Source organism: Rhineura floridana, chromosome 3, assembly GCF_030035675.1.
Source record: "Rhineura floridana isolate rRhiFlo1 chromosome 3, rRhiFlo1.hap2, whole genome shotgun sequence".
In the NCBI taxonomy this organism is placed as follows: Eukaryota; Metazoa; Chordata; class Lepidosauria; order Squamata; family Rhineuridae; genus Rhineura; species Rhineura floridana.
In genome coordinates, this window is record NC_084482.1 from 22646502 (window position 1) to 22660848 (window position 14347).

A 14347-nucleotide genomic window follows, 5' to 3' on the forward strand; every position below is an offset into this window, starting at 1 on the left:
GGGGAAGAAGAAAGGACAAGTACGACTAGCGCTGTGACTAATGATGCAGCTGGGTCAAAGCCAAAAGGAAGCCCAGAGGCTGATGCGCACAGATGAAAAGGAGAGTCTGGAGTTGTACGATGCATACAGTAGGAACATGGAATGTGAGAAGCATGAACCACGGAAAGTTAGAAATTGTAAAGCTAGAAATGGAACTTATCAACATTACGATACTTGGTGTGAGCGAACTAAAATAGACGGGAATGGGACATTTCCAATCAGGCAACTACAAAATATTTTATGCAGGAAATGAGAAATCAAGAAGAAATGAGGTTGCTTTAATAGTGAGAAGTGATGTAGCAAGAGCAATTAGGAGCTACAACGCAAGGTCTGAATGAGTGATATCAATGAGATTAAATGGGAAACCTATTAACATAACCAGCATCCAAGTCTATGCTCCGACGGCAAACTCAGAAGAAGAGGAATTGGAGAGATTTTACGCAGAAGTACAGGAAGAAATTGATCACACACCAAAACAAGATGTGCTGATAATCATGGGGGACTGGAATGCAAAAGTAGGGAACAGAGAAGAATTAGGAATTGTGGGGAAATGGGGCCTAGGAGACAGAAATGAAGCAGGAGAAAGACTTACTGAATTCAGTAAAGCCAATAATTTGTTTCTTGTGAACACATTTTTTGAACAACTGAAAAGATGACTGTACATGTGGACGTCACCAAATGGTCAATATTGGAAGCAAATTGATTATATAATTAGTAGCAGAAGATGGAGAAGTTCCATACTTTCTGTGAAAACAAGACCAAGAGCAGACTGCGGTACAGATCATGAACTGATCGTATCGAAAATCAGAGTAAAGCTAAAGAAGACCAACAAAGGAATCATAATGCCAAAATACATCTAAATAACATCCCAGAAGCATATAAAGATCAAATAAGGAACAGGTTTGAGGCTTTAAACTTAGTTGACAGAGAACCAGAAGAACTATGGAATGAAGTCAGAGACGTTATCAGAGAAGAATGCAAAAAGACAATACCTCTAGTTAAAAAGAGAGAAAGACCTCAATGGATGACTGAAGAAACTCTTCAAATGGTTAAAGAGAGAAGGAAAGCCGAAGCAAAAGGAGATAGAAACACAGTCAGAACCCTATATGCAACAATACAGTGACTAGTACGTAGGGACAAAGAGAACTATTACAATAGTTACTGTATAGAAATAGAAGAGGACAACAAAAAGGGTAGAACAAGAGCCCTGTTCCAAAAGATTAGAGAAATGAAAGGGAAATTTAAACCACGAGTAGGGATGTTGAATAATCAACAGGGGAACACACTGACTAACCAAGATTAAATAAAAGGAAGATGGAAGCAATACACTGAAGAACTCTATAAAAGAGATGCCAGGATGACAGATTCATTCACGGAGGAACCATATGATGAAGAACCAGAAATTTTAGAATGTGAGGTGAAAGCTGCTCTTAAAATACTGGGAAGAAACAAATCACCAGGAATAGATGGCATACCAATAGAGTTGCTACAAGCTACTGAGACTGGATCAGTCCAAATTTTGACTAAAATCTGTCAAGAAATATGGACAACTAAAGAATGGCCCATAGACTGGAAGCATTCCATATACATCCCAATTCCAAAGAAGGGGGATCCCAGGGAATGCAGTAATTATCAAACTATTGCCTTAATATCCCATGCAAGTAAAGCAATGTTCAAGATTCTACAACAAAGGATCTTGCCATATATGGAGCGAGAAATGCCAGACGTCCAAGCTGGATTTAGAAAGGGAAGAGGTACCAGAGATCATATCGCAAACATACATTGGATAATAGAACGGACCAAGGAATTTCAGAAGAAAATCACCCTGTGCTTTATAGATTACAGCAAAGCCTTTGACTGTGTAGACAGGGCTGGTTCTAAAGGGCGACCAGGTTGGGCACTGGCCCGACGGCCCCTGGAGCTAAAGGGAGCTCCTCAGCCACCCCTCCGCTCCCCTTCCGTGATCCATGCCCCCCCACGTCCCCTCACTTACCTGTCTGCTGTCTTTTACCATTGCCCTTAACGAAGATGGCGGCTGCGGTTTCCCTAGGGTACTGAAGCCTCTGCTGCCATCTTAGTTGATGGCAGAGATGCGTGCGTGTAGCACGCATGCGTGCCATCAACAAAGATGGCGGCGGAGGCTTCATCCCTTTAGGGAAACCGCAGCTGCCATCTTGGTTAATGGCAATAGTAAAAGACCGGAGACAGGTAGGTGGGGGGGCTGCACGCGCAAACGCGCATGTGCTCACACGCCGGGGCCCAGGGCAAGCTGATGCCCAACAGCCCCTGCATTCCTGGAGCCGGCCCTGTGTGTAGATCATGAAAAACTATGGAATGCTTTAAAAGAAATGGGGGTGCCACAGCATCTGATTGTCCTGATGCGCAACCTATACTCTGCACAAGAGGCTATTGTAAGGACAGAATATGGAAAGGGTGTGAGATAGGGGTGTATTTTATCACCCTACTTGTTTAATCTATACGCAGAACATATCATACAGAAAGCAGACAATACCATACTACTAGCAGAAACCAGTAATGATTTGAAACGAATGCTGATGAAAGTTAAAGAGGAAAGCATGAAAGCAGGACTACAGCTGAACATCAAAAAGACTAAAGTAATGACAACAGAAGATTTATAGAACTTTACAGTTGACAATGAGGACATTGAACTTGTCAAGGATTATCAATCTCTTGGCACAATCATTAACCAAAATGGAGACAATAGTCAAGAAAGAAGAAGGCTAGGACTGTGGAGGGCAGCTATGAGAGAAGTAGAAAAGGTCCTCAAATGTAAAGATGTATCACTGAACACTAAAGTCAGGATCATTCAGACCATGGTATTCCCAATCTCTATGTATGACTGTGAAAGTTGGACAGTGAAAAAACTGATAAGAGCAAAATCAACGCATTTGAAATGTGGTGTTGGAGGAGAGCTTTGCGGATACCATGGACTGCTAAAAAGACAAATAATTGGATGTTAGAACAAATTAAACCAGAACTATCACTAGAAGCTAAAATGATGAAACTGAGTTTATCATACTTTGGACACATAATGAGAAGACATGATTCATTAGAAAAGATAATAATGCTGGGCAAAACAGAAGGAAGTAGAAAAAGAGGAAGGCCAAACAAGAGATGGATTGATTCCATAAAGGAAGCCACAGACCTGAACTTACAAGATCTGGACAGGGTGGTTCATGACAGATACTCGTGGAGGTCACTGATTCATAGGGTCGCCATAAGTTGTAGTCGACTTGGAGGCACATAACAACAACAACGTTACGTGTTTGTTGCTCTGGGCTCCCTTTGGGAGGAAGGGTAGAATATAAATTTAATACATAATTAGTCTCCTGGCTAAAAAGTAATCTAAAGTAAGTAGCTTTATAAGGTGATGTGCTTTTGTTGTGGTTACCTGCCTAAACGGCTGATTTAAAAATCTGAATAAACATATGGAATTTGTTCATATGTATAGATTTTTAGGGTTTCAGGGACTTTCTGAGCCTTGAGTTTGAGTTCACTCCTTCCCTGGAGTGAAATTTTAAATTTCTCCATAGCGTAAACATCAGTTGCACCTGTGACATCACTCATTGGCTGAAAACAGGGAAAGGCAGGAACAAGCTCATACCTCACAAAGTGCTTGCTTCAAATCATGCCTGCCCATTGTGCTTCACAGCTTTCATTCTAAAAGGGTGACAGACAGACAGACAGACAGACAGACAGCTTAGAGTCTGGAGCTCCTGCTGGCTCTGGGCCTAGTACAGCAGTAACCCCCTCTCAGCATCCATGACCCCAGGTACGGTATTAGGAGATTCGTTTCCTTCTGTGTGAGAAAGAGGGCAATGCCTCTTCTAAGATGTTGCCTGTCATAACGTGTGCATGCATCATGTAAAAAGGAAGTGTGTGGTGTTCTTCAAGGCTCTTCTACTAACGTAGTGATCCACATTTAAATGCATTAAAACTCATTCAGTTGCTCAGCTAAGATTTATTTTAGTCAGGTAACTAGATCTGCCTCTTGACTTAAAATAACAGCTCTTGCTGAGGAGCACTTCTCTTTTGTCTTGTTCTCATACATTTATTTCTGAGGATGGAATTACACAAGCCCCTTTTTTTAAAAAAACTTTGTGGTGGAAGCGGCTGCTCTTCCTCTGTGGCATTGAGAATGGGAGGTGATTGATTTGTAGGAGGAGAGCAGTGGTCCATCATTATCACCACCCCCTTTTATTTGTTTATCTATTCATAAAGATACATACATACTTTCCTCATACAAAATCTCAGGGCTTTGTACAGCAACATAAAAACCTTGAAAAGCAATACAAACAATCATTCAAATGGCTGGCTGCTAAAAAAACATGTTAAACAGGTGCACTCGCTTGTTGGCACAAAAAAAAGTCTTCAAGAGACACCTGCAAGTCAAAAGCCAGGGTGGCTGCCAAATCTCTGCTGGAAGAGTGTTCCACAGCATGGGACCAGCAACCCTAAATGCCCGACATCTGGTTGAGGCCAGTCAGGCCTCTGTAACACGGGCAGCTCTTTAATAATCTGGGAACAGTGGTCCGTAATTATTCGTTAGCTTCTTAATATGCTTTGTGTTGGACTGCCTTTTTAAATAAACCCACAACTTGATTTAGATTCTTTCTTCCTCCTTTTTCCAGGCTTGGCAGTGCTTAATTGCTCTCGGGATCTCCTTCCTAGCTTGTGGGCACACGGTAAGAGTCACAAGAACTTTGCTTACTGAAGAGCCGCCTTCATCGCCAATTAATTAAATCCTGGGTCTGTCTGTACATGACAGGTAGCCATCAGGGCCAGTGCGTTTCTATGGTTTACTCTGTGAACATATCCAAATGTATGTGCCGTTTTGCACAAAGTAAAGGTTGTGGTAATGATGTAAAAATGATGAATGTACATCATGAGAAATAGTTGGGCTCTTTTTCTTTGCTGTCCCCCTGCAATCACACTCAGAATTTGTTTAATTGCTTCTGTTGTAGTATCAGATTCTCAGTGCGAGAATGTAAACTGCCAACACTAAAATGCTTTCAAATTTAACCAAGGGGCTAATAATATATTCCAATTTGGATTCATCCAATTAATGGGTATCATATCCAAAAAATGTTTAATTGCGTGTGGCACAAAATTAAATTTCATGATTAAACTTTAATGGAATAGGGCCTAATGGGTATTCCTAGTATCAGTAGTTGGAATAAATGTGATTCCTAGTTAAAGGCAAACATTACTCAGTGCTAAGGAGAGCATCTTTGCCCTGGGCTGTATGCCTCAAGCAGCAAGTAAATCCCAATGGGCAGGAACAGGAGAAGAATTTTCCTGCATGTAGGAAAATAGCATAGGAAATGATCTGTTTCCTGTGAAGCTAGTTTTCTATGTGCAGGGAGCTTACCCATAGTTGAGCATTCAAACCTGCCAAAAAAACCCTTCACACTATCTTCAGCCTAAAATGGTGCAATCTGGGTATTAAGCATTCCCAGTGGGTTCTGTTGAATGTAGATGCTGGCAAGCAAATCAAAAAGGCTCCTGTCCAATTAATTAAAGCCAGCTGACCCCTCCTTCTGAGATTAACAGTGTGTGTAAATTCGCTATGCTGAGGCTGCTTCTGGTACCAAACGGCTTCTTTATCAAGGAGAAATATACAGAGCTGAGTAATTCTCTGCAAGAAGCACAAATCACCTCTGACGTACAGGAGTCAGATTACCTTCTGCAGGATTTCTCCCCAAAAGATTATGCAAATAGAGCAGATGCACATTTTGGTTGAGGGATGGGTGGAAAGGATGCTTGGCCAAGTCCAGGGATGGGAAACATCAGGCTTCCAGATGTTGTTGGACTCCCAACTCCTGCCACCCTTGACCACTGGCCATCCTGTCTGGGGATCTGGGAGTCCAACAGCATCTCCAGGGCCACAGGTTGCCCAACCCTGACCCTACTCATTCAATTGTTGTTATTTGCTAGAGAAACCGTTTGCTTGTCAGATCAAGGCTGGATCTAGAGATGTGCACGTGTATCATGTGCACTGGAAGTTTGTTCTGAAGGTTATTCTCTAAAGCAGCTGCCCCTGCCCCAGAACCCCCAAAACACCTTTCTCAGTTCTCTTGGATATAAAAGCAAAATCCGTTCAAGAGAGTGAGAGAGAGCATCCATAATTTGTATGTATCTCTCTCCTTTCTCTGTCTCCAACTGCATTAGAGAATTCTTGTTGAATTCAGTCAAGCTAGTCTTTTCTTAACCAAAAGAATGCCTGCTAAAAATTACATCCAGCCCCATGCATTTTTTAAAAAAGTATTTCTTGTGCTGCTTAGTGTGCAGTTCTGGTGGTCAGCAAAGGGGAAAGAATGTTATGCTCAGTGTTTACAAGTTTTTACCATTTTTTGTGTGATTAATTCTTTTTACAGTGAAGTGTTTTTTCCCCATAGTTCTTTGTGTCAGGAATGCTAGAGTTAAAATGAATAGTTTGGGGTCCACTGAAGAAATCCTCTTCTTCAGCCAGGTGTCTCCAACTACATGTAATACTATTAGGCATGCTAATTTGAAAACACATGCTCATTTAACCTGTTATTTGTTGTAATGCTTTAGAGTTGCTCCTTCTGCCGTCATCGTAAATGGTTTTTCTATAATTTTATTGCTCCACTTCCTGTAACAGTCTTCAGCCTAGTGTTGCAAAATCTTCCCTCTTGCCGTTACAAAGTTGAGATAGACGCCAATCAGAGATAGCATTAAGAACTTTAAAAATTGTGTCCCTAAGCCTTTGAGTGAGGTGTTGGGTATGATGATTAATGATGAGTGCTTTCTTGGAAACAAGTACAGGTTTTTCTACCTGGAATATTGTTCAGAGATGCATTTGTCTGTCATCTGTTAAATAGTTGCAGTGCAGTCTGAAAAGGCCGAATAGAGATACATGAGCCTCAGTGTGGGTTCCCCAAAAATCAGAAACAGTAGCACATTGTTGTGAAATAAGCTCCACAAAATTTCATAGACAGTTCCACCATCTTCATCTTATGTTTTGACTGGAAAATCAATCCCGAGGTGAATGTAAGTTGGATCAGTTTAGAAGGTATCTATATTGTCAACATTTAGAGACCCAAAGAGAGAGTCCTTGCTTGCAAATATTGTCACTGGTCTCAGATGTTACCCTGATCTTGTGAACCTAATAGGAACACTGATTTTGCTGGACTAGAATTTTGGTTAAGGTAGAATTTTTCTTCTTGCACCTATGTGACACTAAGTGACCACCTTGGCTGAAGAGGGACCCAAGATCATTTGAGGGTAGCAATCAGAACTGAAATATAAGGCCATAGTGTCATAACTTGGCTGCTGTCTAATCCACCAAGACACTTGGTATTCACGTACAAAAAATGTGTATGTTTTCTCTTTTAAAAACATTAAAGACAAAGCTTGACTTTAAATGGTCTCTTTCTCTGTATGTATATGTATATGTGTGTGTATATATATATATATATATATATATATATATATATATATATATATATATATATTAGAAGTCTAATTTTTCTACTCTGAATGTATTCAGATTTCATTCTTCCCCCACTTTTCTCGACAGTTTTTAAATGAGGTTGTTATCATTTTCTTCCACTGGGTGTTTGTAGGTTTGATAAGATTTCACAGGTTGAATAGTAACTTTTTATCAGGGTTAGCCTATATTCTGTTTTGGACAAATGTCAAAGGTTGCATTCCAGACCATAAAGTCAAGCATGCTCAAGTTCTGTTAAAACGGGTAGGCCTAAAGGACACTTGGTTCTGTGCTGGGCTAAACCATTAATCCAAGGGAATGAGAATAATATCCTACTGAGCCACAGATGCGGGCGGGGGGGGGACTTTATTGCCTCTTCAAAGTGCAACCTATTTCAAGTGTCGAAAATATAATTAAACCATTTTCAACTTTGTATATGGTAGCTTCTAGAGAGTAGAGTTCAGTTCTGTTCAAGAACTTGGGATGTTTTAGTCTCACATTATACACTTGTGAAAAAATAAATGGCAACTGGAAGTATTTGCCTGGGAGAGGTAAAACTGTGTGCGTTTCAGTGGAATTTAACTAGAATATTTCCTTCCCCCTACAACTCTGTGTAGACTCACAAAGGTGACAAAGTGCATTCTTTCACTCATGGCATGAAGCCAAGAGATAGCTAGCCTTCAACCTCAGGTAGGTAGTTTAAGCATTAATTGGGTAATTACCCCTCAACACTAACACAACCTTTCTTCAACCTGGTGCCCACCTTAACTACAGCTCCCAGCAGCCCCAGCCAGCGCATTCATGCTGGCTACGTCTGCTGGGAGTTGTAGTCCCATACAGCTGGAGGGCACCAAGTTGGGGAAGGCTGCACTAAAGCATTACTTCCCACTTGTTGCGAAGTGTGTGTAGTTTTTCTTAATAAGAGATTCCCTTGCCTCCAGTAGAGAAGGGCCTCCAAAATAACAGAGTTTGAGTTGACCCATACGCTTGGGAGGTGTGATTCTACTTGGCGGTGCTGCTGTTATGCCTCCATTCACTACAAAGGGGCTTGTGCAGGGCTTCACTAACTCCTTCACTTCCCATTATAAGCAAGGTAAAGATTTGCTGCAATAAAGCTGCTCAAGTTTGAATTGCTGTTTTTCTGATCATCTCCATCTTCCAGTTCTATTTGCCGGCTCGTTTTTCTGTATTAAAATAAACTTGTTTAACATTTTCCCCATCTCAAAATAGACATTATTTTAACCTACTCTGAGAACACATCCTGCATTTTCTATGTAGCCTTTGCAGTATGACAGGAAATGCTTTGTACAGTGCATGGATGAATTGTCTTCTGTTGGGTTTTTTGGTAGCAGAATAGTTTACATTGATGCATGTTGGGGATTTTACATTATTCAGTATAGCCAGCATCCTGTCAATTTTTCTTCAGTGCACTTTAATGCTGTAAATTCTCAGAAGGAAGATAGACAAACCTGCCTCTTGGGATGTCAATTTCTGTCTGACACCATTTTGAATATGATACAAGATTCCGAAAATCATAGCTATGTAGCAGTCATGTACTAAAACATCTGTGCTACACAGTTTGGGTTGTAAAAAAACTGTGAAATAAATGTCTATTTTTATCTAGTATAAATCAGTCTGTATGAATGATAATTTAAATTAAAAGAATAGAACATTTTTCAATGTGGGTCTCTTTCTTTTTTTATTTAAATTACCACGTGAGGAATATCTTTATTTGGGTAGTGATAACACACTTTTTTGGGTAACGTGCACCCCAAGTCTGGAATGTGAGCAGTATTCATTCTTCCCTACCCCCACACTCCTGGGTCATCCAGTTAATTTGAGTGTGCAAAAATGCTGTGTACGCAACTGCAAAATAAAACCCCTCTCATTGAAGGGAATGTCCTGCTCTCTCACAAGGAACGCCATCCCTGCATCAAAATGTGTACAAAGCTTTGTATTGCCTCTGCAGGCTGCAATCTGTGAATCCAGCTTCTTTGGAAGGTGAAGCTACAAAGTGGGAAGCCACCGGGAGCTGGCAATAGGAACCATCTGGCCACAACAAATAATGGCAAAGGCTAGGATGGATGGATATAATTAAACTTGAAGAGCATAACAATCTCCTTACAGTTCAGACTGACATTATTATTTTTACAGCAGGGACCAGCCATCTGCTTCTGCAAAGTGTACCATACCTGAATATAAAAGAGGATCCATTTAGCTATCTTGGCTAATAGCCATGGACAGACAAATTCAGGAAGAATAGGACTCATAGTTTTTATGCTCACAACAACCCTGTGGGGTAGCTTAGGTTGAGAGACTGTGACTTTCCCAAAGTTGCCCAGTGAGCTTCGTGGCTGAGTGAGGATTTGAACCCTGGTTTCCCAGGTCCTAGTCTAGCAATCTAATCACTACACCACACTGGCTGTCTATAGGGGCGATCAGCACGCGGTAATTACTTTAGACGCTGAAGATCCAACACTCTTATCAACTCCTTGTGTAACCTGTGACACCAGCTGCCCCATGTGACTGGCACCTATGGCTTTGCCTTAGCTCAACTGCTCAGTCAAATGCAGGCAAAAGAGTCTGCAGCTGAGATAATACAGTGGAAGAGCTAGAGGCGCTGATGCTGTTCATAAAACATAAAGAGCCATTTGCCCATATTTCATCTTAATATGATTAGGAAGAAGCTAAGTTGCTTAATAAAGGGGAGGGGTATTGAGGACCTGACTGAGTCCTCTGCCCACTAGTTGTTGGTATGTTTTAGATAATTTATTGTTGGCATTTCTTGCGTCTCTGTATGTCACAATCCAGAGTGCAAATTTGCTATTAAAAGTGCCTATAGTAGCAGTTTCCTATTAATACAACAAATCCAGTGACAATGGTCCATCCTTCAAATGACTGCTTCCAAGTTGGCAAAATCCCTTCTAGTGCAATATGGGCAAACATTACATGCAGATTAAGGACTTGTCCATATCAGAGTTTACTGTGTGTTTGCAGCTGTTTGTGTTCCCATTTAATTTGCATTGTCCACATGATGTTACCCTCAAACAACACCAGTCTCAATGCTTTTCCCCTGTAAATTCATGTTTGCCTGACTGGGGATAATCTGATAAATTGTGGAAAACTGGGCTCCAAACTGCTTTACTTGGGGTTGCAGATAATTTGTTTTGGTAATTTAGCGTGAGTGGATCAGTCATCTTTTCATCCCCTTTCCACGCCTACCACTTCCTCCATGCTTTCATTTTTTTTCTGGCTATGCTCCTAATTACTTTCAGCACACTCCTGAATGGAGGAGCATACCCTTCTATATATTTTTTCTTTTGATCTCTCAGATTTCCATAGAACTAGAAAACTACACAAACTAATTTACTGTTGCCTGACTGTGCTTTTGTGCACTTTCTGGGCTGAGAAATCTTTTTTAAAACAAAATGCACATGTAGCTATCTGCTCACATGCTCTGTCAGTACCTAATGTCAAACACAACAGGAATACCTACCAGTGTGAACAGAAAAGACAGACATTACTCCACATAGACAAATTCAAATACATGCAGGTGTGGACTAATCCGGTCTAATTCGAATGGGGGGAAAGTGGATTAACAGCTAAATAATGCTTAAATGTGGACAAGACTTAAAACTCTTGTCCCAGTCATCCTCCTTTTACTATAGGTTGTTTCAAGCCATAATTTTGACATGTTATGGGAATTTTCTCTTTCCCCTTTGATTACAAGCTCTCCTTACCACCTTTAAAGGAACTGGAAAGTGTAAGTAATTTTATTTCCCTAAGAAACTTATAACTGTTATGTCCTATAATATTTAAAACATGCACTACATTCTTGTTTTAACTCTTGAGAATCCATTTGGTAAGTTTCAGTCAATTGAAAACAGTCGGTCTGTCAATCCTTCTGATTCATACCGCTACATAAATGGTCCATTTTTAAAAAGTTTAAGTAATTCCCAAACTAATAGAGTTAACAGAATTTGCATGCAGAGATTTTTACAATGCAACTTAACATGAAATGGCTATCAAAAATGGACTTCAAAATCAAATCAGTGTCCCCTTATAAATCTTGTGTAGATCTGGCAACTTAGGTGCACTCCTTGAAGAGTTATTTATCTTAAGCCATGTAAATAATGCCCAACAAGTGACTCATATGTCTGTTTCAGTATCGATACAGTCAAGAAATCTGGATGGCAGTGTTTGGACAATCACATGGCTGTTTAATAAGCTGAGATATTGACATGTCTTTTTCCTGTTCACAAAGCCCCTTTTTGTGCAGTCCATGAAGTTTCTAATTAACTATAGTTTCCTACTTCATCTAACCTAGGAAACTATGGTTACTAGCTTCAAACAAGTCAGAGTTTTCAACCAGGGTCTGAAGGTAGTTTAATAACCTGGCACCTTATAAAACTGGCAACCATACTTTCTCAGTTTGATCAAAACAGGTAACTATGGTTAATTAGAGTTCCTGGTTTAATGGTGGCTTGCAAGAAGGGGCTGCCATACACGTGAAAGGCTTATATCTGAGCATAGTAAGCCCAGATATTATAATTTGAACCAGGTCATTCTTCTCTTTCAAAATTCAAAGCATGATACAGAACTGCCAAGATCCTAAATCATGTTCTCTGGAAGAAATGCTGACAAAGTCTCTGCTGTTATTGCTGTGACTCCAGGAGCGATTCCCAATGAATCCTATATTTCTCTTAACACACAAGTGGTGTTGTGTAGAGACATGTGCCCAAAGAAAATGCATCCGCAGGTCTTACTTTGAAATGAATGTGGAAAGCACTTAACAACTATTCCCATACCAGAACGCTTGAACATGTAGCTCTTCACTGAATTGGTATAATCATAGTACAGGGGAGGGGAGAGATGTTGGAAGAGCAGGCAGTTGTAGAAAGCAAGAGAACAAAAGCATAAGCACCAATCATTCACTCCCCCAAATGGTCCTAATCCTTAAACACACTCTTTATTCACACTCTGAATAAAAGAAGAAAAGATCCCCAAGTGGAGCTCAGCTAAGGAAAGACAGGACCTGTCATTCTGGTATTGGCATGGAGGCACATGCATCAGTGCGAAAGGATACCAGCATATATTAAACAAAGGGTTTAAGGATACCTAAAAGACTTAACACCTGTATTTCAATATAAGCTTTCATGTGTCAGGGTCTACTTTGTCAGATTAATGGAGGTTACCCATGTGGATAAGTATAACACACCCGAAGGACAAAGAACAGGAGGAGGAGTTCTTTTAATGCAAAGCTATGCCAAAAGGCCAAGCAATGGAAGAGGTAGCAGTAGGCATGTCAGAGTAACATGCAGAGCCCTCATTTATGCAAAATGCATTCAGATGAATACATGCGCCAGTTAGTGTGGGTGTAATGACTCCCAGCTAACAGTCCATGGTAATGGGATAGGTATAACCAGCTCAATGATATAAAAAAAATCAATGGTTGCCTTTGAATAGTGCATCCTTGACTGCTGTCTATCGCTACGTGCTTCTTAATGATATCGTCATCATCTGGACCCATGGGAAGGGAGACCCTTGAGAAATCCAACCAAATCTTCAATTTGTATGTTTTAATTGATTTTAGATCTGTGGATTTTTACTTACGTGTTCCTCACACTGAATTATAGGATTTTATTGTATATATTTATATTTTTTTCTGTTGTACACCGCCCAGAGAGCTATGCTAGTCGGGCAGTATAGAAATTTAACAAATAAAATAAATAAATAAATATTTACACCCTGCTATTAACCCAAGTCTGAACCACTCTATGCAACCGGTTCATTTTCTTGGGGGAGGGGACATATAAATAGCAGTGTACCTTATCTCATAAAGCAACTGAGCACCACACACACTGCAGAGTACACTGCCCACACCTTTGCATGCAGCCAAGATTATGGCATAACCACATCTGCTCTCACTTTTTTGAGCAAGGATAAACCCTTGACCAAAATATTTATAGCAGGCATACATTAAGAACTACAATACTCATTTAGGGAAGGGAGAAATAGGTCAGCAAGGCCAGGATAGGTTCCCGGGAGTCACCTGCTAAAGGACAGGCCTAGTGGAGACAGTAATGGAATATCACTTGCCACCTTCAGCTCTGAGCTATAACCTTTCCCGTGGATCATTAAGGATCTACAACTATCACAGATAGTTATCCTTCCCATCCACTGGCCTTGCTTGGAGACAGCCCGTCAATTTAAAGAAGCCACAGAACAGATACGATCCCTGCAACAGAACCCAGTGCCAACAGTCTCCATGTCTACTAGAACAATGCAATCATGCGATTGAACATCAGCCATGCCATCAAGGTTTCAGTCACCTACGTATCTTCTAACATGATCTATGGGATCGTATGCCAGCTATGCCTTTCTACCATTAACATAGGCCAAACAAGTCAGTCTCTACCCTCTCTACCAAGAGAATAATTAGATGAAACACTGACTCAGCAAGCAAATTGGGGGTGCCAGTCTTTCTCTTCCACGGCATTCTGTAGCAAATCTTAAAAGTCATCATATTCCAACTTTTAAAAAAAAAAGTTTCAAAGCTGAATTGCAATACTTTTGAAAATTTGGCACTGTGGGACCTGGTCCCAACAGACACAGGGACTGGTTAGGTCGTTACAGGAAGTAACTGTCCCTGTATAGGTGTGTATTTGCACTTTGTATTTCACTGTGCCAAATTTTCACCAGGAGTTATTAGTCCAGAATGCTAATTAGCTCTTGTGTTCATTTCATTGGACCTTGAATTAACTTCATGTGTTATCTATGTGATTGGCACAGTAATGTGACACACCTATTGCTATCTTTTGCTTTGCTTGATTT

General features: G+C 40.5%; 1 protein-coding gene across 6 annotated transcripts in view; it reads left to right on the forward strand.

Moving 5' to 3' along the window:
* Positions 1-14347, forward strand: part of SLC11A2 (solute carrier family 11 member 2) — a 92529-nt gene that overhangs the window by 76509 nt on the left and 1673 nt on the right. For 5 of the 6 annotated variants that reach the window (XM_061614977.1, XM_061614973.1, XM_061614975.1 and 2 more), the window contains 2 exons: positions 4692-4745; positions 11244-11276. In XM_061614977.1, the coding sequence (XP_061470961.1) occupies positions 4692-4745; positions 11244-11276 (87 nt within the window). The remainder of the gene's footprint in view (positions 1-4691; positions 4746-11243; positions 11277-14347) is intronic. The other variant, XM_061614974.1, reaches the window with a different exon arrangement.